This window comes from Ascidia mentula, chromosome 7 (assembly GCF_947561715.1).
Source record: "Ascidia mentula chromosome 7, kaAscMent1.1, whole genome shotgun sequence".
Taxonomy (NCBI): domain Eukaryota; kingdom Metazoa; phylum Chordata; class Ascidiacea; order Phlebobranchia; family Ascidiidae; genus Ascidia; species Ascidia mentula.
Window position 1 is genome coordinate 10,095,550 of NC_138572.1, and position 26,236 is coordinate 10,121,785.

The 26,236-nt window shown below is 36.3% G+C and overlaps 1 protein-coding gene, 1 long non-coding RNA gene and 1 pseudogene across 3 annotated transcripts; all 3 read left to right on the forward strand.

Moving 5' to 3' along the window:
• The first annotated feature begins 1,285 nt into the window (after positions 1 to 1,285).
• On the forward strand, positions 1,286 to 7,073 carry LOC145908486 (atlastin-2-like). Of its 2 annotated transcripts, none has more exons than XM_082995782.1 (16): positions 1,286 to 1,439; positions 1,708 to 1,910; positions 1,976 to 2,143; positions 3,120 to 3,275; positions 3,333 to 3,389; positions 3,532 to 3,766; positions 3,974 to 4,149; positions 4,210 to 4,278; positions 4,450 to 4,659; positions 4,735 to 4,803; positions 4,867 to 5,085; positions 5,506 to 5,583; positions 5,646 to 5,705; positions 5,764 to 5,955; positions 6,012 to 6,083; positions 6,149 to 7,073. In XM_082995782.1, exons 1-16 carry the CDS (start codon positions 1,382 to 1,384, stop codon positions 6,518 to 6,520), a joined length of 2,394 nt encoding a protein of 797 aa, XP_082851908.1. In that variant the 5' UTR covers positions 1,286 to 1,381; the 3' UTR covers positions 6,521 to 7,073. The 2 variants fall into 2 exon arrangements, with proteins under 2 accessions (XP_082851908.1, XP_082851909.1); XM_082995783.1 differs by having other exon boundaries at positions 1,333 to 1,448; positions 1,716 to 1,910.
• A 2,632-nt stretch (positions 7,074 to 9,705) lies between these two features.
• On the forward strand, positions 9,706 to 15,194 carry LOC145909537 (uncharacterized; annotated as a pseudogene).
• A 290-nt stretch (positions 15,195 to 15,484) lies between these two features.
• Positions 15,485 to 16,120, forward strand: LOC145909538 (uncharacterized). The gene is made up of 3 exons (XR_014403135.1): positions 15,485 to 15,583; positions 15,837 to 15,905; positions 15,962 to 16,120. It is a non-coding gene; the product is annotated as an uncharacterized LOC145909538 (long non-coding RNA).
• The last annotated feature ends 10,116 nt before the right edge of the window (positions 16,121 to 26,236 follow it).

Sequence of the window (26,236 nt, forward strand, 5' to 3'; positions counted from 1 at the left end):
GATCATTGTAGGACCTATTATGTGGAAACAGTGGACCCTCTATGACTCACTATTGAAAACATATTGGTTACATAGCTTAATGCCAATCGTTGACGTGTTGGTCGTATAGGATCTTGACCGAGGAAATCCAGCTGCAAGGTACAAAGCGGAATGTGATCTTGAATGTGGTTTTGTTCAGTCGCCCATGTCATGCAGTCAAGCGTATCCTTAATTTCGACAGAGCTGGTTTGCGCGAAAGGGAAGTAGGTTTGGGGACGGAAAAAGAAATTCCAACTAGTTTTTTATTGCTGTATTTCAGTAGTGAGCTGACAGGGTTGCAAAATATACTGCAAATTTGTTTTGATTATTGTATGATGTCGTTGTGCTACTTTTTGCCACCAACACTGGTTACAGCTGTAATTTTGATTGACATAAGACTCAATTAGCGGTACAATTCGCGTTTTGTGTTTATTGTTACAACTTATATACAGTTTATAGCAGTGGTGGGATTTAAATATTGAAGAACTTTGCTGGAGGTCAAGCATAGATGATTTGCATGTTTATTATAAATGACATTTTCAGGTTTCACTGGCATTGCATCCATGCTAAGTGGAAGCGCTTTTTTGACGGGTTTAAATCGACATCGAAAAAATCATGAGTTTATTATATTATCCTGGACACGTAGGGCCACGTGATCTGTCGACTGAAGTTGAAAATTTTACATAACGGCAAATCGCTTGCTAGCAAAAAAAACTCTAGTTTGGGACACCCATGTTTATGTGATATGTCCAAAACTTTTATTTAAACACTTCATGTTATTAGTTACAGAAGCTTACATGAAAACGAAATAGGCGTTGGAACAGAAATATAATCACCACCCAGTTTTTCATTTCGGTGTTTCAGTGAATAACTGACAGGGTTGCAACATATACGGCAAATTTGTTATGTTTGGTGTATGTTGTCGCTTTGCTACTTTTTACAGTGCGTTGCAGATAAAGTTGTGTGCAGTCCACATTAATACTTAAGCGCAAAAATAAAAAATGCTGTTAACTGCGCAAACACCTGCCAAACACTGCTGCAGGTATATTACGTGGCCGATAAAATCAAGAATAAAAAAAGGCATACATTGTGGGTTTATCTGTCGATTCTTAAAAAGTGTTATTCAACTATCAGCATTTCGTGTATACCACGTAGCTTATAGGCAGCATACTGTATAACCTTAATCCAAACAAGTATGCATAACATAAAATGTTTGTAGAACATGCTAGACTGCTATTTTACTGTAGATTGTATTTTTAGTCGACAAACTGGTAGAAGAAGATTCCTAATCTTTTGTATATTATTTCGTCGGCAGCTAATAATTGTGTGTGTGTTTTTTTGTGGTGGACTTTATCTGAACAAAATGTCTGGGTGCAGCAATACTACTAATTCAGAAAACGTGTTTAAATCAAAAAATCAAGGTAAGGGTGGTGGTTTTGTATGATAAACACTCCGCATTAAATGTTAAAGCATAAAAATGCAGCGTATTAGTTCAAAAAAGCGTAATTTGTTCGAGATCTTGATGCCACGAAACTTAATTCAGAAACTGTTGATGGCATAAGTTCTTGCCGGAACGTTTTTTCAAACATGACAATGTTAACAACAAAATGGTCCAGTCATTTTATTCCTAAAATTATGAGGAAACCTGTGAGTAGAGTTCCTAATTCAAAAAGTTTTTGGCATTGATAGCAATTCAGATCACCAAGATGAAAGAAATAGATGGCGAAATTGTGCCAGTGATTGACGAGAAAGCAATCGAGAAAGTTTTCGGACGGGATGATGTCTACAAATGCCCTGTAGCAATCTACTCCATTGCAGGAAGTTTAAGGAATGGAAAGTCTTTCTTTCTTAACTTGGTCACCAGATATTTGAAAAATAACAAGTTTGATGAGGTATTTCCGTTTATAAGTTCAACACTTAAAAATATCTATTTGCAACGGATTGAGTTTTATTCCAGACCGGATGTAAAACAAAAATAAATGCTTCGGGAAAACCAGAGTGGAGAGAATATTCCGAGGCAGTGATTAACGAAAGTTTTGAATGGCGTGGTGGCACCAAAAGGCATACAGAGGGTATATTGGTGTGGAGTGAACCTTTCTGGTTAAGCAGCGACAGATACGAAAAGGTAGTGTACGCTGATAACAAATTTATAAAGAAAACTGTTTGCTGTTACATTTATTTGGTAAAAGCCGTGTTCCAGAAGAGCTTTATACGATTAGGAATAATAAACGTCAAGGCCTTAGGCCATTAAAACTTTCTTTCTTTTTTGCCAATTTGCTAGTGGTTATCACTGAAGTTGTTTTGTTTTTCGCTGTTGTACTTTCCATAAGAAGTGTCAATGTTTTAATATTGTAAGCAATGTGGAGCCAATAATATGAATTGTGTATAAGCTGCAGACAGATGGCCACTGTTTCGACCTAAAAGGTCTCATCAGTGCAGCTGGTGTGACTATAAGACGACTTTGCTGACCAAACGGCCAAGCAAAGACTTCCACTTTGTGGTGACTACACAGTCACCGTCATCCGTTGGGCACCAAACTAGGTGCAACCTTACGGAGCAAACAAGGTGGAAACACTACGGCCAAGCAAGCTCAACCAATAGTGCCGTCAGGCCCCGTGTCACAATAATCATATGATAAGCAATGTGGAGCCAATAATATGAACCAGCTGCACTGATGAGACCTTTTAGGTCGAAACAGTGGCCATCTGTCTGCAGCTTATACACAATTCATATTATTGGCTCCACATTGCTTATCATATGATTATTGTGACACGGGGCCTGACGGCACTATTGGTTGAGCTTGCTTGGCCGTAGTGTTTCCACCTTGTTTGCTCCGTAAGGTTGCACCTAGTTTGGTGCCCAACGGATGACGGTGACTGTGTAGTCATCACAAAGTGGAAGTCTTTGCTTGGCCGTTTGGTCAGCAAAGTCGTCTTATAGTCACACCAGCTGCACTGATGAGACCTTTTAGGTCGAAACAGTGGCCATCTGTCTGCAGCTTATACACAGTTTTAATATTGGTTCAATTGGCTTATTTAGTTAGAAATTTTGAAAAACATATCTTTACAAGCTAAATATTTGCAATAAAATCTGTTGTACAGATAGCTGTTTTTCTTATGGATACGCAAGGAGTTTTCGACAATATCAGTTCCAAGTTTTCATATTCTGTAATGTTTTGTTTGAGCGCCTTCCTCAGTTCCTACCAAATCTATAATCTTAAAGGAACAGTTAATAGTGCGCATTTCGAGCACTTAAAGGTACGTAGCATCATGTTAACATTGTGTGGTGATGCTCCAATTTTCTCTCCTTGAAAGGTGTTTTCAGAGTATGGAGCAAATATATATGGAACGAAGTTGAGCGAAAGTTATCAGGCAGGCTTTTTTTTAAAGAGCTAAGAATTTTCAAAGAGTTAAGAAACATGTTAAAGCTTTTTGTTGAAATCTTTTGGATCATAATACAATAGGACCAAAATAATGTTGTCACTTTTCGAAAGATAATTGGCCACTTTTTTAGACCTTGCTTTTTCTCATGAGAGATTGGGGCAACGTCGATTATGAATTTGGTGTCAAAGACGGTCAAAAATATATTGATTCATTGTTTGCTCCAAGTGAAGAGAACTCAACAGAGTTTACATCTTTGTGTCGAAACATTAAAAGTTCATTCAAGGAAGTTAAGTGTGCTCTGCTTCCACATCCTGGAAAAAAAATTGCACACCGAAAGGAAACAGACCGTTGTGCTGTAATCAAAGGTATCTTCAAAGTAGAGACCAATTTCTATTTTTCAAAACATATTTGAGGTGAAAGAATTGGTTTGTTGTTACCAAGTAATGTAGTGTTTCTATTTTAACGCTTAGAGTAACGCATAAAAAATAATCGGTAAACATTACTCACCAACAAAGTAGGCAAGACGTTTTAAAGTCCGGATGGCAAAATTCAAGAGCAACAAAGTTATTTAGACATTGACGAAGATTTTTTGGAAGCAATGGACCAACTTTTGGAAGAAATGTTTAAAAAAGTTGAAGTAAAAGAACTTGATGAGTCAGCCATCACTGGAGAAAATATTATTCATCTCGCCATGAAGTTTTCGAACATGGTGGAAGAAAATAAGTTTGGAGCGGAAGCACTTATTGAGGTTTTGTTGTAATTTTTGATTTTCTAATTAAACTGTAAGACTTTTATCATTTTACATTAGGCCTTTTCATCAACTACTTTGGCGAGTCTCATTCAGCGATGTGAAAACCGTTTTTACACAGAAATGCAGGTATATAGATTTCATAGCGATTGCATGTAAATATATCTGGTTGTGTTATTTTATAGTCGGATTGTAATTTTCACGACAATTTTTCAATAAATAACATAATAAAATGTAAGGTTTCGGCACCAAATCTTAACATATGAAAAACAAATAATGACAGCGGGTTTTATTGTTCAGAAACATATATCGGTAGCAGATCACAAATATGTTTCTTCAAAAGAGAGATTGTTAGAAGTACACAACAAAGTTGTTTCACAAGCAATGCAGTATTTTGATGAAAGACACAATACTGGGTTGAATCCTATGATTTCGAAATGTAGAGGTGATTTGGAAGACAGCCTCGATAGAAAACGTCTGGTGATGACAAATCTAAACGAAGTAGCCGAGGTAATTTAATGATTTCGAAATTGTATCGTCAATATGTCGCATTCACATGTTTTCAAACTCATTTTCTTCCCCCAGGCAGGTATAAAGGAAGCATATCGCTTATTGATGGAAGATTGCTTTGAGGGTTGTTTGGACGTCTTTTCGGTTCGTTGAAATTTATCAAAGTTACAACACTGCCTTTGACATTGCTAAATCGATATTTTGTAGTGCCAATACAAAAACCATCTCAAGGAAAAGCAACTACCTACTGTTGAGCAACTTTCAGAAGATTTTATGAAAGTTTTGGATCAAGCAGTGGCCACATTTAATGAGATTGCAAACAAAAATGTACTCAATGAAAAGATGCAAAAGGAATCTTCTCTTGATCTCAAAGGAAAACTTGGTTTACTTTTGAAAGTTTTTACAGAAGATTTGGAAATAAAGCAGGTAATCCTACTGAAAAACCATGCACTTCACCGCATTTCCGATATGAACTTCACTCCAAAGGACTTGCCGAACCCAAGTGAAATATTATGGGTGTTATCTTCGTATAACCCCCCAAAAACATAAAAACAAAATATTTTAGCTTCGCATGTAGCTTTATTTTCGTGCATAATGACGAATAAATTATTTAAGAAACGAATTTAAAGGTACTTAAATTCCTATGTCATTTCTTGTCAGTCCAAGGTGTTGCAAACGCTAACTAGCAATATTGGTTCGAAAAAGCACTAAAAGTAAAAAACTATTTGGTCGAGACTCAAAACAGAGCCAAAAGAAATTGGGTCGGAAAGTGTCAGTTAATAACATGCTTATGTTTTGTCGACGAATGGTTTACCAAAAATTTTAAAGCAGTATAATTTGCCTCAGGCTCTCGTAAACCTTAACGCTTGGAAATCAACAAACGATGCTTTTCAGATAATTCTGAACAAACATCCTTGGTTTTGGGTAAGTAATAGACTACAAGTAGATCTTTTAAATGGCTAATAGAGTTTTTGTACATTTGTTAGAATCTGTCACAGCTGGGGCATCCTGGTTTAACAATCCAAGAAACAAATGGAAAAATTTCGGTAAAAGCTTTTAAAACCTTTGTGTTTTCACTCAACTAAAACGTTTTCACAACATAAGTTGAACCGATTGGAAGTCATGTTCACCATTCCTGTCAAAGACCTAGAACATTTGGAAAATTCAATTAAATCCTTCATTAGTAAAGAGAGTGCGGGACCCTTGTCCAAAAGTTTTAAGGACGCTTTCACCCGCATACACGAAACAATTAAAGACTGGATGAAAACACAAGAAATGTATATCACAACACAAAAGGTATTGATTAAGTTAATTTATTGTTTTAAATTCTACTGTTCACTAATATGCGACAGAAATTCGACAAAGATAGGGCAGCACATCAAAGGAAGCTTGTTGCCAAAAAATATCACGATGACATGCGTTGGGTAACGAAAACCAATATCTTTGCACATCATGGTAAGCAGTTTGAGAAAGGTAATTTTTGTTTCAGATGCTAACTGGAAAGAAAGTTTCAAAGATTCACTTGGAATTGTTTTACAAAAAATGTGAAAACAGGATTCAGGCATTCACAATGGATTTGCCTCCAGAAATTGCTATGGAGGAAAGCAATTCGCTTAAAACGGAATTGGAAGCTGCTGTGGTTTTGTGGAGAGTCATCAACAACTTTCACAAATCTATTTATGTTCGTAGGCTTTGGAATATCGAGGTTTATTTTCAGGGCATTGGATCTTGGTTAAAATCTAAGTTTGTTGAAGCGAATGTACAAAAAATGCACCTCGCTACAAAACCGAAGGATTGGTCTCTCGATGTAATGATGGGTGATTACAAACCAAAATACAACAACTTAAAAAGTGTAGCCTAACATTCTTGTCCATAAACCAATCCAAATGGGCTTGTAAAATAACCAATTATATTCCTTGCTTGTACATTTATTGATTTGTAAACATCTGTTGAATATCGTAACTCCACGTGGCTATCGCATTTTGGATTTTGTGAGAATGTGTGTAAAATTTGGAATGTACATGGACTGTATGTAACTATATTATCGGTTCGTGTAGTTTTAAACGTAGAGAATCACACACGATATTATTAACGGTGCGTGCAACAATCTTATAATTACCAAGCTGAAATATTTTACGTCGTTACCATAAACTCAACCACTGAGTTGCGCAATATGTTCCATGCATGTGTGTGTAAACAAATCCTGTTTTCCGTGTGAACTGCTAAGTGCTGATTTATGTTATAGCGTTAATTGTTTCGTATGTTCTGGGCTGCCTGCGTTGCAGTCTAGCGTTAATTTTGATTCTGATTCTATTTCTATCGGTTGCCATGTAAACTGCTTACGTAAAAAGGATTGAAGTAAACATTGCCTGCTTTGTGTCTTCCTATTAGCAAGAATAAAATTGTAAATAGTTTTTTTGTTGTATTATTTTAATTGTTATCACATCGCATTCAGTTAATCCTGCGTGCAACTTTATAGTTCCTCAAGGTTTTTTGTTCGCTTTCGCATACAAATATCGGTGTTGGTGGAAGCGTAAAGCGAAAATTAATGCTGGGGAATGTTTTTTATTTGCAAACTGTGCGCTCTTACAGAATATAGCCTTGTGTATCCTGCATTTGACATTGCAAAGTCTTTCGACTAAAAACATTAACGAGGGACAGACTTAGCCATGCGGAAAACAATTCAAATATATAACTTCTGGTATCAGCAATAAACAATATGACGCATAAACGTTCAAGTGTAGGGTTTATAAATATTGCAGCGTGTTGATTTGCGTGACACATACCAATTTGATTTTATTAAAATTATCTCGCACTCCTGGCGATATGTCTTAATTTTGTGTCATGCCTATCTATGACATTTGCAAATCAAACCTGATAAACCATAGTATCATAGTAGAGATGAAGAATACAAAGCAAACGAAGCTAAACACTTTGCAAAGTGATTTATTCTCAGCTTGATATCAATTTTCATCAACTGCTTCCGGCTTTAGTTGTTTATATGTCTAGTAACGTGAGGCCGTGGTTTGTTTTAATTCGTTGACTAATAAATGTTCTAATATTGCGTCCAAGGTATATAGCGAAGCTCGCGACAGATTGGGTGGGAGTTTGCTTGAAGGCTGCGTTTAAATTTTAGTTGACCAGGACATGCGTCTTCACGATATGTCGATCGTTTAACTTTAACTGACCGATGGCGTCTGGGGGCTGTCTTTGCGAAATACAATTCGGTATCGTAACGCAACTGTACTCTAATTACTTTGCAAAACTAGAACCAAATCTTGGGTAAAAAAACAAATTAAATGCACTGTGCACGATAAAAAATTAAAAATCCTATAAAATACACGGCGACCAAGGGAGGTTTATACGTTGAAAAGTCGTAATGGCACAGAGGATGTATCGGCATTTAACAGTGGCTGAAAATTTTGGATGTAAATTGTTTCCAAAAAAGATAGACGCCGTTTTCCTTCAATCTGTCCAAGGATGGTTGGGTTGTTAAAGTCTATCTTGTGTGTTGGATTGGCCACAAGATGTTGACAAACATCCCAAGAAGGGCTCGTCATGTGCTAATTTTTTATCGTGCACAGTGCATTTAATTTGTTTTTTACCCTTTGTTTTCATCACTACCACAGGCAACTCCGCTCGACTCTAATCTTAACAATTGCGCTTATTCAACTTCCAGCCTTTTTTTACATGTCGCAACTTCACCGCACCATTTTGCCGGTTCGCCTTTATTTTACACTGAAAATGATTGTAGAAAACAATCGAAACGTTCGTATGAAGTTCTTTACCTATGTATGGGCTATCTTGTTTATATTATAGATCCAAATCAAACTTTGCAAAACTACACCAAAAACAAACGTTTATTGATAAAAAGTTTTCATGCCTGTTCAATTCGCTGACAAGTTGATGTACATTGTTAAACGAGTATATGTCCCAAATGGAAACAAGTGGCTCAGCAAAACATGGAGATCGACATAATATTCGCCTAGTCAACTTAAAAAGTCGTGAAACTATAAGTTTTTGAGTGGCATAAAACATAGGTTGCCATAATCGTTAAACGTATCAATATTCGCGTAAGGATATCGCTCGAAAATTTAATATCACTTTCGCATTGGGGTAAAGTGTTTAACATAGGTCAATCAAACATATTACCATCTATTTTGACAGGTGGTAATTTACTAACAGTTGTGGTTTTTGAAATAACATACCTCGATCGAGTTTCAGTACCCCGTGAATTTGTTAGAACCATCAATATTAAAATTAAAACATCCAAAATAAGAATTATTAAAATATTTATTATCCGTTTTTCTCTCTTACAAACAAACACTGCACCCGCGATGATAGAACAAGGAAGCGGTAAATCGGCAATAGTAGAAATCTGATAGTCACACCAGTTGCACTGATGAAACCTTATAGGTCGAAACCATAAATTTCCATGAATTTGCTGTTGTAAAACATATGTTACCTTTTTATGAAAAAATATTTTGCATTACATTTTTGCTTGAAGCAACACCCAGCGCTGTCATCATCCACAACGAAAACATTACTTACTAACTATGATTACAACACACAAAAATCTCATACTGAGGCTTAATTTGTAGTCATACATTTACGCCCATAGAGGGCGCTATGCTCAACATATTTTCAAAATGGGTCTGTAAAAATTAATCTTTGCATCGAATAGTTTCATTGTCTTGTATTATTGTTATACAACGATATAAAATGTTTGATAATTCGCATGGGAAATTTAATTGTATCGGTTAAATTCGTAATTCATTGGTCAGTTACAACAATTTTCTTGCGTTGTTCTCCCAGTGAAATGAGCCTTGGAATTCTGGAATTCTTTATTCGACGAAAGAAGAAATTGAGTTTGATTATTTCCGAAAGCAATTCTTGAAGCAATTCAAAGTCCCTCAACGTACATTTGTACCCATTTTCAATGTCGTGAGGAAAGGAAATTCAACATTTAAAACGCTACTGCTTTGTGTTGACCTTCATTGGTAATTTACTACTTTGCAATCTTGCATCGACGTTTCAAGTTTGGAAATGAAGACTTTCAGATATTCCAGAATACAACGGAGACCGAGAGTTTTAATTGTTTGTGCAGCAGGTTTTATTTTCCTGATTGCTATGATTGCTTCCTCATCTCATCTGCTCCACAGAAGTGTAAACAGGTTCGTGTTTCTGAATAATGTTTTAAATTATGCGTAATTGTTTGTGGAAATGTTAAACTAAGAATTTCAAACTTCATTAAATCCTATAATTTAGGTTGGAAAAGAATTTTGCAAATCAACAACAGGTGGAAATAAAAAGCTCCCAAAAACACAGAATCCACAAAAGATCTCCGGGATTGCAGAATTCAGTCACAGACGGTCAAATTTCAACGACCGGAGACCAACCATTAGTTGGTAAACACAATTTCAAATAACAATAGTAGATTTGATCTCTGGTATAATGATTTCAACAAAAAGAATTTGATTAGATTTTAAAACAAGCTAAGATACATTATAAATAGTTTGCAACCACTGTATTTTATTGAACATTTAGGTACGACTTATATTCGATGGGGAAGAAGAAGTTGTGCGAATAATGTCGGAACACGACTTGTATACGAAGGTAAAGTGCAATTTTTTACATCATATTTTTTAAACTTTGTCCGTAATTTGAAGGTTATACTGGAGGGTCGTACTACACTCATGTTGGTGGAGGATCTGACTTTCTTTGTCTTCCCAGCAACGTTACTTACACACAAGGACATTATATTGATGGCTCGAAAGGTTTGAAGCTAGTTAGAGCAATGTCTGCGTCAACATATATATTACATGGCAATATTTATATTGTTTTGTTTGATCTTATATAAAAAGGTCCAGCATATGTTTATGGAGTTGAATATCGCGATACGTCGGCTTGAAATTCCCTGTTTGATCTTTCGCTGATCAGAAATGGACAGCTTCAGTATCATGGTGTGCCGTGTGCAATATGTTTCACTGCAAGTCCAACACACGTAATTATTTTAAAATTTAATCAGAACCAGTTTATTTTAAAAATGTTAAATTCAATGTTTAGTTGATGATTCCAAGCCGTGAAAGTTGTCCAGATGGTTGGAGGGTTGAATACACAGGTTATATCATGACTGGAGGTCATAGTGATACGAAGCACTCATCCAAACATATTTGTGTGGATGACACCCCGGAAGCAATTCCAGGTTCACAAGGAAATCAAAATGGGGCATATTTGTATGTTGCTGAAATAAGGTGCGGTTTTAACGTACCATGTGGTCCCTATGTGAATGGAAGGGAAATCAGATGTGTTGTATGTGCTTGGTATCCGTAATTAATTCTTTATACATGCCTGTATGAATTTACTTACATGTAAATATTCATGTATCAGTAAATTGATTCGCCGTTTACCAATTGTGATTGTGTGATTGCAGTAAATAAAATTCACGTGTAAATTTTCACCAATAACATGTGTTATGTGCTGTCTCTATCAGACGGATTCGCAATTTGCTACATCCAGCTCCCTTCACATCAATTAAACCAGTAGTTTACGACAAGCAATCGTTATCTCCGGACGTGTTGAACGTATAGTTGCCTCATATCGATTGTCGCGCAAACGACGTAGTCGCCATGGTAATTGGTTGCTAATGGTGGTTTTCGTAACTCATTACATGACTGACCGTAAAGCAGAAGTAACCAATAACCAACTAAATAAAAACCAGCCCAAGAAAGATTTGAGTAATTTAAGGCTTCGTAAACTCGGGTTCGCGTGGAATCACACGCCAAATTTTTAAGTGTTATAAATGTCTCAAAAGTACAACATTTAATTAAACTAGTTCGCTAACTGCGCCCCTTCACAAGTAAAGGCTGCTGTGTTACTCCGTACGTCCTTAGGTATTCTGAAGGCTAATGAGACTTGTGCTACAAAAAATTGGGCTGCGATTGAATACCATTTTGTTGATGGTCAGTATTGTCATACGGGCACACAACAGGTCAGTTTTAATACAGGTTCCATGTTACAATGACCACAGAGTTTTCAAATCATTTTTAATCACAATGATGGCAAGTAATTTTGTCTGTATTGAGAAAATTTGTACGTAACAGTAGTTAAATTGATCCTTCGTTCCTTCCAAGTCGTTAAAATGTGTCCAAACACAATATAATATATTATTATGTTCATCCTCTTAACTCAAAATGCTCATTCGTTCCAATCTCAAGATAAAATCATCCCACTTCAAATGCACCTTAGTAAACGCCAAATTTACCAAAATATGTTTGCTTAGAATAAATCTTGTCGCCAGAACCTACATCGAGAAACTATTCATGCAGTTTCTTTGACTGGCTGTTGCCTACGCTAAGGAAGTTTGACGGTAAGTATGGGCATATTGAGCTGATTAGGTTTTACCAGACCAGAGTTACTCAAACTGCGGAACATTGTTCCGTGACACAGGCTTAGCTATGCTGCGAAAAGTTTCATCAACTAATACCAATTGATGAGACTGTGTCCTGTAAAATCTGTTAAAAGCTATGGAGACCCACGTAGGATAACATGTTTTTGATGCAAAGAAAAAATCGTGTTTACTGAGTAACATTTTTCAAAATTTATTTGATGAAAACCCAAAAGATCTTTGATTCCCTGTTGAGAGGAGGCACAGAATCGAGGGGAAGAGAAGGCAAATAAAGAACAAAAAGTTCTAGAACATGACGTCACGTGTATAACTGGCGACACATTATTAGATCGTCCTATCTACCTTAACTTCCATGAATGCCTAAAAAAGGACAAGTTTATTGTTTCAGGAAGAATCTCTTTTAAAAATTTACATTTGGTTTCATTCAAATGATTTAAACGATGCGGGTCGACGAGAACGAGAAGGGGAGAAACTGGAGTGTAGATTTAAGCCAAGTTTTGTCGGATTCAAAACGAACATTTTTTAAAAACATTTAATGTTAACTGTTATTCCCGTTTTACAGATAGCCAGAATTTTGCTGATAAAAGAGTGAACAGAAGTAATATCGCCAGAGGGAAATTGGCTTTTCATCAAATACAAGTGACAAAAAACTGAGCTTCTCTGTCTGGAGGATCATCAGCACTGACGCGGATGCGAAAATTGTTTGTGGTGATGACAAGCATATGGCATTTACCAAATACGTTTTAGTTTAAAACGTGGTTATGTCTGCTACATGCAATCAAACTTTGTCTACCAATACAATACTCAAAGTGTTTCTTACACACCCTTTATTCAAATAAAAAACATATTGTAGCAATGAATGTTATCAATTTAAATTGCTGACAAAGAAAATCTAACCGCAAAGCGATCAAAATTTTCGGAATATCGAAAATGTCCATTTTTATCTTTTGTTGCAACATACATTCAATGGCTTCCGCTATTGCTTAAAAATACGTGGCGACATGACCTTCATGGATTGTCGAGACAAACGCAGCGTGCGACGTAGCATCAAAAATTTGACCGACGGTTTCGTCATTCTGAAATATTACAGAAATAGAAACAACGACACGTCACTTTGAACACAAAATTGTCATTATAAAGCATGCCAATAAGTTCACGATTTTTATAGATAGTTCTATATTGTAAAACATATTGTCACCTCTTTGAAAATATATTTCGCGTTAGATTTTTGCTTGAAGCAACACCTGAGCTGTTATCACCAATAACGAACACATTACTTACTAACTGTGATTACAACACACACACACGCTCGTCATAATGAGGTTTAAATTGTAGTCGTACATTTACGCCAAGAGAGAGCGCTGTGCTCAACATATTTTCAAAATGGGTCTGTAAAAATTAACCTTTGCATCGAACAGTTTCATTGTCTTGTATTATTGTTGTACAACGTTATAATATGTTTGATGATTCGCATGAGAAATTTAATTGTATCGGTTAAATTCGTAATTCATTGGTCAGTAACAACAATTTTCTTGCGTTGTTCTCCCAGTGAAATGAGACTAGTTCCAACTCTTCATTCGTCAAAGGAAGAAATTGAATTTAATTGTTTCCGAAAGCAATTATTGAAGGAATTCAAAGTCCCTCAACGTACATTTGTACCCATTTTCAATGTCATGAGGAAAGGAACTTCAACGTTTAAAACCTTCATTGGTATAGTCGACCTTCATTGGTATTTTGCTACTTTGCAATCTTGCATTGTCGTTTCAAGTTTGGAAATGAAGACTTTTAGATATTCCAGAATACAACTTTTTTAAATTATGCGTAATTGTTTGTGAAAATGTTAAACTAAAAATTTCAAGCTTCATTAAATCCTATAATTTAGGTTGGAAAAGAATTTTGTTTCTGCAAATCAACAACAGGTGGCCATAAAAAGCTCTCAAAAACACAGAATCCACAAAAGATCTCCGGGATTGCAGAATTCAGTCACAGACGGTCAAATTTCAACGACCGGAGACCAGCCATTAGTTGGTAAACACAATTTCAAATAACAATAGTAGATTTGATCTCTGGAATCATAATTTTAACAAAATGATTAGAATGTAAATCAAGCTAAGATACTTTATATATAATTTGCAACCACTCTATTTTATTGAACATTTAGGTACGACTTATATTCGATGGGGAAGAAGAAGCTGTGCAAATAATGTCGGAACACGACTTGTATACGAAGGTAAAGTGGAATTTTTAAACATCTATATTTTTCAAACTTTGTCCCTAATCTAAAGGTTATGCTGGTGGGTCGCATTACACTCATGTTGGTGGAGGATCTGACTTCCTATGCCTTTCCAGCAACGTTACTTACACACAAGGACATTATATTGATGGCGCGAAAGGTTTGGTGCTAGTTAAAGAACGTCAGCACAAACATATATACTACATGGCAATATATATATTGTTTTGCTATATCTTATGTAAAAAGGTTCAGCATATGTTCATGGAGTTGAATATCGCGATACGTCGTCTTGAAATTCCCTGTTTGATCTTTCGCTGATGAGAAATGGACAGCTTCAATATCATGGTGTTCCGTGTGCAATATGTCTCACTACAAGTCCAACACACGTAATAATTTTTTAGTCAAAAACCTGTTTATTCTAAAAATGTTAAATGTAATGTTTAGTTGATGATACCAAGTCGTGAAAGTTGTCCTGATGGTTGGAGGATTGAATACACAGGTTATATCATGACTGGAAAGTAAGCGATACGAAGCACTCATCCAAACATATTTGTGTGGATGACACCCCGGAAGCAAATCCAGGTTCTCAGGGAAGTCAAAGCGGGGCATATTTGTATGTTGCTGAAATAAGGTGCGGTTTTAACGTACCATGTGGTCCCTATGTGAATGGAAGGGAAATCAGATGTGTTGTATGTGCTTGGTATCCGTAATTAATTCTTTATACATGCATGTATGAATTTACTTGACAATAAGGTCAGGATTTTTATAGATAAAATCGCTGTTGTAAAACATATTGTTATCTTTTTAGAAAATCTGCTTGAAGCAATACCCAGCGCTGTCATTGTTACGCTTCTTAAACCAATGCTTTCCAAGGTCCTCAGGACGCTGCATTAATGGCTAACCACAAGCCTGTTCCAGCACAACGGTTAAACAATTCAATTCAATCTTGTTCATAAAACTATAAAACTTGCACAGACGAAACACAATCTGCCAAAAACGGTCTCCCTCCGATTTCTCTTAGAGTCTCGTGTTAGCCCGGTTTTATCTTTTGTCTCGCCAGTCATTGGCCCATCAGTGTCACGTGAGAGGAAGGGAGCTAGCGCTGCTAATATAAAATCAACGTGCGGTAACTGGTGCGTTCACTTTGTAAATAAAAATATAAATCAACACAAAACATTTATATGAACAGGTGGAAGGTGAAATAACAAAAGGTGAAAAAGAACGAGGCGTAAAAGAATACGTGATATAACAAAGCGTGCAACTTGAAAATGAAACGCAAACAAGTGGGTAAGTTCTTTTGCGCTACACCATCACCAAAAAAAACGTCATTTGTAATCATACATTTATGCCCATAGAGGACGCTATGCTCAACATATTTTTAAAATCGGTCAGTAAAAATTAACCTATGCATCAAATGGTTTTATTGTCTTGATTTACTATTACACAACGGTACAAAATGTTTGATGATTCGCATCAGAAAAATTTTAACGACCGGTGACCAACCATTAGTTGGTAAACAAAGTTTTAAATATTTAGGTACGACTTATATTCGATGGAGAAGAAGAAGTTGTGCGAATAATGTTGGAACACGACTTGTATACGAAGGTAAAGTGGAATTTTTTTTTATTTTCATTTACTTTCAATTTTTTCGTATGTTGAAGGTTATGTTGGTGGTTCTATGTCTTCCCAGCAACGTTACTTACACACAAGGACATTATATTGATGGCTCGAAAGGTTTGATGCTAGTTGAAGCATCGTCTGCACCAACATATATTTCACATAGCAATATATATTGTTTGTTTTACTGTGTTTTTCTGTGATGTTCTTACACGCTTGTTTCCTATGTAACGGTTCGGAACGAGATTTTTTTTTGTAACATAATTTTGGTTAGCATTGGTAACGGTTCCTAACGACCATTTGGTGTTACAATTTTTGTACAGAACATAATTTTTTAAGTCGAGTCTCAACATTGGAAAACCGTTAGATGGAGGTAGAGGTCCATATATTTTGGCGTTGAAAATCCCACACTTGAAATGATTTGATATGTTAATTAGTTTGGAATTCTCAAGTCTGTATTTAAGCAATAAATTTACATGAAGTGAAGAGATTTATTGAATATGAAGTTACATAGAAAATAAATAATCTACAGTGATGTACAACGTTGTTGCAACAAGGCACAGCTGTTAGAGCATACAGTGATGAAAAAATAAATGAATATTATTTACAAAAATAATGGAAGTGAACACTGAACAGTGAAAACATTGCGTGTAGCTTCTATGAGTCTCTTTTTAACCTCTTAAGTATCAAGGTTGCGTAAGTTTTTCCGGGGTCTAGTGTAAGTCCGACCATCAGTGACAACAAATTGTCTATTATACCTATAGGTTTTTGTTTTAACGTCTCTATGTTTAAACACTGAATGCATAGCTGGTGGTACTGCAGCTCGTGTGATGTAAACCGCCTTTGAAGTGTTGGTAACTGTTTTGAGGGAGTGAGAATGTGCCCTCAATTGCCTTACAAAGCCGCATGTCGGTCAACGCCGCAGCTGGAAGCTGTTTTGATAAAAACTTTTTCCAGTGTTCCATCATTGGGGGGAGTTTTTTTTGACAGGGACACTTTATCTTAAATAATCCCCCAGAGAATTATCCACATGATATTTAATAACACACTGCCTTTCTCTCACAATATCGCATATCACGTGACTTCCATTTTGTACGATAACGCTTTCGTCTTTCTGACCATTCTATTCTATTTGATTCAATTCTCTTCCATGCTATGTTATTTTGAACAAGACTCATTCTGATTTTGATTCGATCCATAAACCGTAATTGGAATTATTCTGCCTGTCTGCATCTCGGCCGAGAGCACAGGTGAATCGACAATTTAGTGGCAACTAACCAACAGGTCAGCCGACCTTCACATTGCGGTAGCATCACCGACACAAATTGTTAGGGAAGCCGAGTACTTTGCGGTACTAAATTTTTCAATATCAGATTGTTTGTCAACTTGCTTCTTCATACAATAAAGATAAACAGGTCAAAAGTCCAGAAAGTAATACACGCGACGAAAGAAAGTGTGAATTTAATCAATCAAACTCCGCGGCAAATGGGAGATTACAAAAACTGTATAACTTCCAATGTTTGTGGTGAAATGAGCTTATACTTTACAACTATGCTTTATATGATACGTAACTTTACGCTACAAATGTGAACTAAGGCTACATTAGTTTTGAACATCACAGCTTAGTCGGTTTGAAAAATGCACACTATCAACCTTACAACTACAAGAATATTACAAAAATCTATCGCGCATATAGAAATTGTCGTGTAAAATTGTGTAACTTCCAATATGAGATGTAGGGTAACTATACACGTGACTAATGTAACTACCCGTATGTCAAGAAACTACATGCAACTACAAGGAATAATAGAGCACAAAGAAATCGTCACAAAAAAACGCATTAGGCTGAAATTTAAAAGTAAAATTGCACGACCAAATATGACAAAATTTTGTTCCAACTAACGCTTTCCGTAACAAAGTTTTGTTCCAACTAACACTTTTTGTGACAAAATTTTGTTCCTATGTAATAGTGGGAAACAAAGTTGAAATTTCTGACCAAATTTGTCAGCCAAATATTCGACACCAGGTAGGGGTTAAGACTTATACGTAAAGTTACACACCACGATACTCCGCTGCGCTACGAAAGTACCATTACAAGTCATTGAGATTTTAAAAACATCCACACGGAATGATTTTCTCAAAAAAGTAACAATGTGGATCGAAGCAAAGTGTTAAGGGGTGAAAGGTCGAGACAAAACTGCAACGGATTTGGAATTCGTTTACAGCGACTGCACTATACGGAATCCAGTTTTTTAATTTATACTAATCAATCACCAACCATTCCTCTATTTGTTTCCTCACCACAATTGTCCGCGTATGTCCTTTAAAATTTTATTCGTAAACGAAAACGTATGTAAGAAACTGTGGTGGCTAAGGTTCGGCGAAATGAACTAAATTTGACAGTTGTCCGGCTGTGATTTCAACATTTTTATATCAAGCGACTTGAAATTTTGCACACAAATATTAGATGACAGTACAAAACGAGCAATGAAAACCGAATTGGCGTATGAACTACAGAATTTAATTGTTTGCCGAAAACGCATGTTTGAAACCATGGTGGCCAAGGATCGGCGAAATGAACTAAATTTGACAGTTGTCCGCCTGTGATTTCCACGTTTTTATATCAAGCGACTTGAAATTTTGCACACAAACATAAGATGCCAGTACAAAACAAGCAACGAAAACCAAATTGGCGTATCTCCTATAGAATTTGATTGTTTGCCGAAAAGGCATGTTTGAAACCATGGTGGCTAAGGTTCGGCGAAATGAACTAAATTTGACAGTTGTCCGCCTGTGATTTGAACATTTTTATATCAAGCGTCTCGAAACGTTGCACACAAATATAAGATTCCAGTACAAAACAAGCAATGAAAACCAAATTGGCGTATGTCACTTAGAATTTGATTGTTTGGGGGAAAACGCATGTTTAAAACCATAGTGGCTAAGGATCGGCGAAATGAACTAAATTTGACAGTTGTCCGCCTGTGATTTAAACATTTTTATATCAAGCGACTCGAAATTTTGCACACAAATATTAGATGCCAGTACAAAACAAGCAATGAAAACCAAATTGGCGGATGTCCTTTAAAATTTTATTCGTAAACGAAAACGTATGTAAGAAACTGTGGTGGCTAAGGTTCGGCGAAATGAACTAAATTTGACAGTTGTCCGCCTGTGATCTTAACATTTTTATATCAAGCGACTTGAAATTTTGCACACAAATATAAGATGTCAGTACAAAACGAGCAATGAAAACCAAATTGGCGTATGTCCTTTAGAATTTGATTGTTTGCAGAAAACGCATGTTTGAAACCATGGTGGCTAAGGATCGGCGAAATGAACTAAATTTGACAGTTGTCCGCCTGTAATTTCCACGTTTTTATATCAAGCGACTTGAAATTTTGCACACTAATATAAGATGCCAGTACAAAACGAGCAATGAAAACCAAATTGGCGTATGTCACTTAGAATTTGATTGTTTGGCGAAAACGCATGTTCAAAACCATAGTGGCTAAAGATCGGCGAAATGAACTAAATTTGACAGTTGTCCGCCTGTGATTTCAACATTTTTATATCAAGCGACTTGAAATTTTGCACACAAATATTAGATGACAGTACAAAACAAGCAATGAAAACCAAATTGGCGTATGTCCTTTAGAATTTTATTCGTAAACAAAAACGTATGTTTGAAACTGTGGTCGCTAAGGTTCGGCGAAATGAACTAAATTTGACAGTTGACCGCCTGTGATATGAACATTTTTATATCAAGCAACTTGAAATTTTGCACACAAATATTAGATGACAGTACAAAACGAGCAATGAAAACCAAATTGGCGTATGTACTACAGAATTTAATTGTTTGCCGAAAACGCATGTTTGAAACCATGGTGGCCAAGGATCGGCGAAATGAACTAAATTTGACAGTTGTCCGCCTGTGATTTCCACGTTTTTATATCAAGCGACTTGAAATTTTGCACACAAACATAAGATGCCAGTACAAAACAAGCAACGAAAACCAAATTGGCGTATCTCCTATAGAATTTGATTGTTTGCCGAAAAGGCATGTTTGAAACCATGGTGGCTAAGGTTCGGCGAAATGAACTAAATTTGACAGTTGTCCGCCTGTGATTTGAACATTTTTATATCAAGCGTCTCGAAACGTTGCACACAAATATAAGATTCCAGTACAAAACAAGCAATGAAAACCAAATTGGCGTATGTCACTTAGAATTTGATTGTTTGGGGGAAAACGCATGTTTAAAACCATAGTGGCTAAGGATCGGCGAAATGAACTAAATTTGACAGTTGTCCGCCTGTGATTTAAACATTTTTATATCAAGCGACTCGAAATTTTGCACACAAATATTAGATGCCAGTACAAAACAAGCAATGAAAACCAAATTGGCGGATGTCCTTTAAAATTTTATTCGTAAACGAAAACGTATGTAAGAAACTGTGGTGGCTAAGGTTCGGCGAAATGAACTAAATTTGACAGTTGTCCGCCTGTGATCTTAACATTTTTATATCAAGCGACTTGAAATTTTGCACACAAATATAAGATGTCAGTACAAAACGAGCAATGAAAACCAAATTGGCGTATGTCCTTTAGAATTTGATTGTTTGCAGAAAACGCATGTTTGAAACCATGGTGGCTAAGGATCGGCGAAATGAACTAAATTTGACAGTTGTCCGCCTGTAATTTCCACGTTTTTATATCAAGCGACTTGAAATTTTGCACACTAATATAAGATGCCAGTAAAAAACGAGCAATGAAAGCCAAATTGGCGTATGTCACTTAGAATTTGATTGTTTGGCGAAAACGCATGTTCAAAACCATAGTGGCTAAAGATCGGCGAAATGAACTAAATTTGACAGTTGTCCGCCTGTGATTTCAACATTTTTATATCAAGCGACTTGAAATTTTGCACACAAATATTAGATGACAGTACAAAACAAGCAATGAAAACCAAATTGGCGTATGTCCTTTAGAATTTTATTCGTAAACAAAAACGTATGTTTGAAACTGTGGTCGCTAAGGTTCGGCGAAATGAACTAAATTTGACAGTTGACCGCCTGTGATATGAACATTTTTATATCAAGCAACTTGAAATTTTGCACACAAATATTAGATGACAGTACAAAACGAGCAATGAAAACCAAATTGGCGTATGTACTACAGAATTTAATTGTTTGCCGAAAACGCATGTTTGAAACCATGGTGGCCAAGGATCGGCGAAATGAACTAAATTTGACAGTTGTCCGCCTGTGATTTCCACGTTTTTATATCAAGCGACTTGAAATTTTGCACACAAACATAAGATGCCAGTACAAAACAAGCAACGAAAACCAAATTGGCGTATCTCCTATAGAATTTGATTGTTTGCCGAAAAGGCATGTTTGAAACCATGGTGGCTAAGGTTCGGCGAAATGAACTAAATTTGACAGTTGTCCGCCTGTGATTTGAACATTTTTATATCAAGCGTCTCGAAACGTTGCACACAAATATAAGATTCCAGCACAAAACAAGCAATGAAAACCAAATTGGCGTATGTCACTTAGAATTTGATTGTTTGGGGGAAAACGCATGTTTAAAACCATAGTGGCTAAGGATCGGCGAAATGAACTAAATTTGACAGTTGTCCGCCTGTGATTTCAACATTTTTATATCAAGCGACTCAAAAATTTTGCACACAAATATTAGATGCCAGTACAAAACAAGCAATGAAAACCAAATTGGCGGATGTCCTTTAAAATTTTATTCGTAAACGAAAACGTATGTAAGAAACTGTGGTGGCTAAGGTTCGGCGAAATGAACTAAATGTGACAGTTGTCCGCCTGTGATCTTAACATTTTTATATCAAGCGACTTGAAATTTTGCACACAAATATAAGATGTCAGCACAAAACGAGCAATGAAAACCAAATTGGCGTATGTCCTTTAGAATTTGATTGTTTGCAGAAAACGCATGTTTAAAACCATGGTGGCTAAGGATCGGCGAAATGAACTAAATTTGACAATTGTCCGCCTGTAATTTCCACGTTTTTATATCAAGCGACTTGAAATTTTGCACACTAATATAAGATGCCAGTACACAACGAGCAATAAAAACCAAATTGGCGTATGTCACTTAGAATTTGATTGTTTGGCGAAAACGCATGTTCAAAACCATAGTGGCTAAAGATCGGCGAAATGAACTAAATTTGACAGTTGTCCGCCTGTGATTTCAACATTTTTATATCAAGCGACTTGAAATTTTGCACACAAATATTAGATGACAGTACAAAACAAGCAATGAAAACCAAATTGGCGTATGTTCTTTAGAATTTTATTCGTAAACAAAAACGTATGTTTGAAACTGTGGTCGCTAAGGTTCGGCGAAATGAATTAAATTTGACAGTTGACCGCCTGTGATATGAACATTTTTATATCAAGCGACTTAAAATTTTGCACACAAATATAACATGTCGGAAAAAAACGAGCAATGAAAACCAAATTGGCGTACGTCCTACAGAATTTAATTGTTTGCCGAAAACGCATGTTTGAAACCATGGTGGCTAAGGATCGGCGAAATGAACTAAATTTGACAGTTGTCCGCCTGTGATTTCCACGTTTTTGTATCAAGCGACTTGAAATTTTGCACACAAATATAAGATTCCAGTACAAAACGAGCAATGAAAACAAAATTGGCGTATGTCACTTAGAATTTGATTGTTTGGCGAAAACGCATGTTCAAAAACCATAGTGGCTAAGGTTCGGCGAAATGAACTAAATTTGACAGTTGTCCGCCTGTGATTTGAACATTTTTATATCAAGCGTCTCGAAACTTTGCACACAAATATTACATGCCAGTACAAAACAAGCAATGAAAACCAAATTGGCGTATATCCTTCAGAATTTTATTCGTAAACGGAAACGTATGTTTGAAACTACGGTGGCTAAGGTTCGGCGAAATGAACTAAATCTGACAGTTGTCCGCCTATGATTTCCACGTTTTTGTATCAAGCGACTTGAAATTTTGCACACTAATATAAGATGTCAGTACAAAGTAAGCAATGAAAACCAAATTGGCGTATGTCCTATAAAATTTAATTGTTTGCCGAAAACGCATGGTTGAAACCATGGTGGCTAAGGATCGGCGAAATGAACTAAATTTGACAGTTGTCCTCCTGTGATTTCCACGTTTTTATATCAAGCGACTTGAAATTTTCCACACAATTATAAGATGCCAGTACAAAACAAGCAATGAAAACCAAATTGGCGTATCTCCTATAGAATTTGATTGTTTGCCGAAAAGGTATGTTTGAAACCATGGTGGCTAAGGATCGGCGAAATGAACTAAATTTGACAGTTGGCCGCCTGTGATTTCCACGTTTTTGTGTCAAGCGACTTGAAATTTTGCACACAAACATAAGATGCCAGTACAAAACAAGCAATCAAAACCAAATTGGCGTATCTCCTATAGAATTTGATTGTTTGCCGAAAAGGCATGTTTGAAACCATGGTGGCTAAGGTTCGGCGAAAGGAACTAAATTTGACAGTTGTCCGCCTGTGATTTGAACATTTTTATATCAAGCGTCTCGAAACTTTGCACACAAATATTACATGCCAGTACAAAACAAGCAATGAAAATCAAATTGGCGTATATCCTTCAGAATTTTATTCGTAAACGAAAACGTATGTTTGAAACTACAGTGGCTAAGGTTCGGCGAAATGAACTAAATCTGACAGTTGTCCGCCTATGATTTCCACGTTTTTGTATCAAGCGACTTGAAATTTAGCACACAAATATAAGATGTCAGTACAAAGTAAGCAATGAAAACCAAATTGGCGTATGTCCTATAAAATTTAATTGTTTGCCGAAAACGCATGGTTGAAACCATGGTGGCTAAGGATCGGCGAAATGAACTAAATTTGACAGTTGTCCGGCTGTGATTTCCACGTTTTTATATCAAGCGACTTGAAATTTTGCACACAATTATAAGATGCCAGTACAAAACAAGCAATGAAAACCAAATTGGCGTATCTCCTATAGAATTTGATTGTTTGCCGAAAAGGTATGTTTGAAACCATGGTGGCTAAGGATCGGCGAAATGAACTAAATTTGACAGTTGTCCGCCTGTGATTTCCACGTTTTTGTATCAAGCGACTTGAAATTTTGCACACAAACATAAGATGCCAGTACAAAACAAGCAATCAAAACCAAATTGGCGTATCTCCTATAGAATTTGATTGTTTGCCGAAAAGGCATGTTTGAAACCATGGTGGCTAAGGTTCGGCGAAATGAACTAAATTTGACAGTTGTCCGCCTGTGATTTGAAAATTTTTATATCAAGCGTCTCGAAACTTTGCACACAAATATAAGATTCCAGTACAAAACGAGCAGTGAAAACCAAATTGGCGTATGTCCTTCAGAATTTTATTCGTAAACGAAAACGTATGTTTGAAACTGTGGTCGCTAAGGTTCGGCGAAGTGAACTGAATTTGACAGTTGTCCGCCTGTGATTTGAACACTTTTATATCAAGCGACTTGAAATTTTGCACACAAATATAACATGCCAGTACAAAACAAGCAATGAAAACCAAATTGGCGTATGTCCTACAGAATTTAATTGTTTCCCGAAAACGCATGTTTGAAACCATGGTGGCTAAGGATCGGCGAAATGAACTAAATTTGACAGTTGTCCGCCTGTGATTTCCACGTTTTCATATCAAGCGACTTGAAATTTTGCACACAAATATAACATGCCAGTACAAAACAAGCAATGTAAACCAAATTGGCGTATCTCCTATAGAATTTGATTGTTTGCCGAAAAGGCATGTTTGAAACCATGGTGGCTAAGGTTCGGCGAAATGAACTAAATTTGACAGTTGTCCGCCTGTGATTTCAACATTTTTATATCAAGCGAATCGAAATTTTGCACACAAATATACGATGTCAGTACAAAACGAGCAATGAAAACCAAATTGGCGCATGTCCTTTAGAATTTGATTGTTTGCCGAAAACGCATGTTTAAAACCATGGTGGCTAAGGATCGGCGAAATGAACTAAATTGACAGTTGTCCGCCTGTAATTTCCACGTTCTTATATCAAGCGACTTGAAATTTTGCACACAAATATAATATGCCAGTACAAAACGAGCAATGAAAACCAAATTGGCGTATGTCACTTAGAATTTGACTGTTTGGCGAAAACGCATGTTTAAAACCATAGTGGTTAAAGATCGGCGAAATGAAGTAAATTTGACAGTTGTCCGCCTGTGATTTCAACATTTTTATATCAAGCGACTCGAAATTTTGCACACAAATATTAGATGCCAGTACAAAACGAGCAATGAAAACCAAATTGGCGTATGTCCTTTAGAATTTTATTCGTAAACGAAAACGCATGTAAGAAACTGTGGTGGCTAAGGTTCGGCGAAATGAACTAAATTTGACAGTTGTCCGCCTGTGATTTCAACATTTTTATATCAAGCGACTTGAAATTTTGCACACAAATATAAGATGACAGAACAAAACAAGCAATGAAAACCAAATTGGCGTATGTCCTTTAGAATTTTATTCGTAAACAAAAACGTATGGTTGAAACCATGGTGGCTAAGGATCGGCGAAATGAACTAAATTTGACAGTTGTCCGCCTGTGATTTCAACATTTTTATATCAAGCGTCTTGAAATTTTGCACACAAATATAAGATGTCAGAACAAAAGGAGCAATGAAGACCAAATTGGCGTACGTCCTACAGAATTTAATTGTTTGCCGAAAACGCATGTTTGAAACCATGGTGGCTAAGGATCGGCGAAATGAACTAAATTTGACAGTTGTCCGCCTGTGATTTCCACGTTTTTGTATCAAGCGACTAGAAATTTTGCACACAAATATAAGATTCCAGTACAAAACGAGCAATGAAAACCAAATTGGCGTATGTCACTTAGAATTTGTTTGTTTGGCGAAAACGCATGTTCAAAAACCATAGTGGCTAAGGTTCGGCGAAATGAACTAAATTTGACAGTTGTCCGCCTGTGATTTCAACATTTTTATATCAAGCGACTTGAAATTTTGCACACAAATATAAGATGTCAGAACAAAAGGAGCAATGAAGACCAAATTGGCGTACGTCCTACAGAATTTAATTGTTTGCCGAAAACGCATGGTTGAAACCATGGTGGCTAAGGATCGGCGAAATGAACTAAATTTGACAGTTGTCCGGCTGTGATTTCCACGTTTTTGTATCAAGCGACTTGAAATTTTGTACACAATTATAAGATGCCAGTACAAAACAAGCAATGAAAACCAAATTGGCGTATCTCCTATAGAATTTGA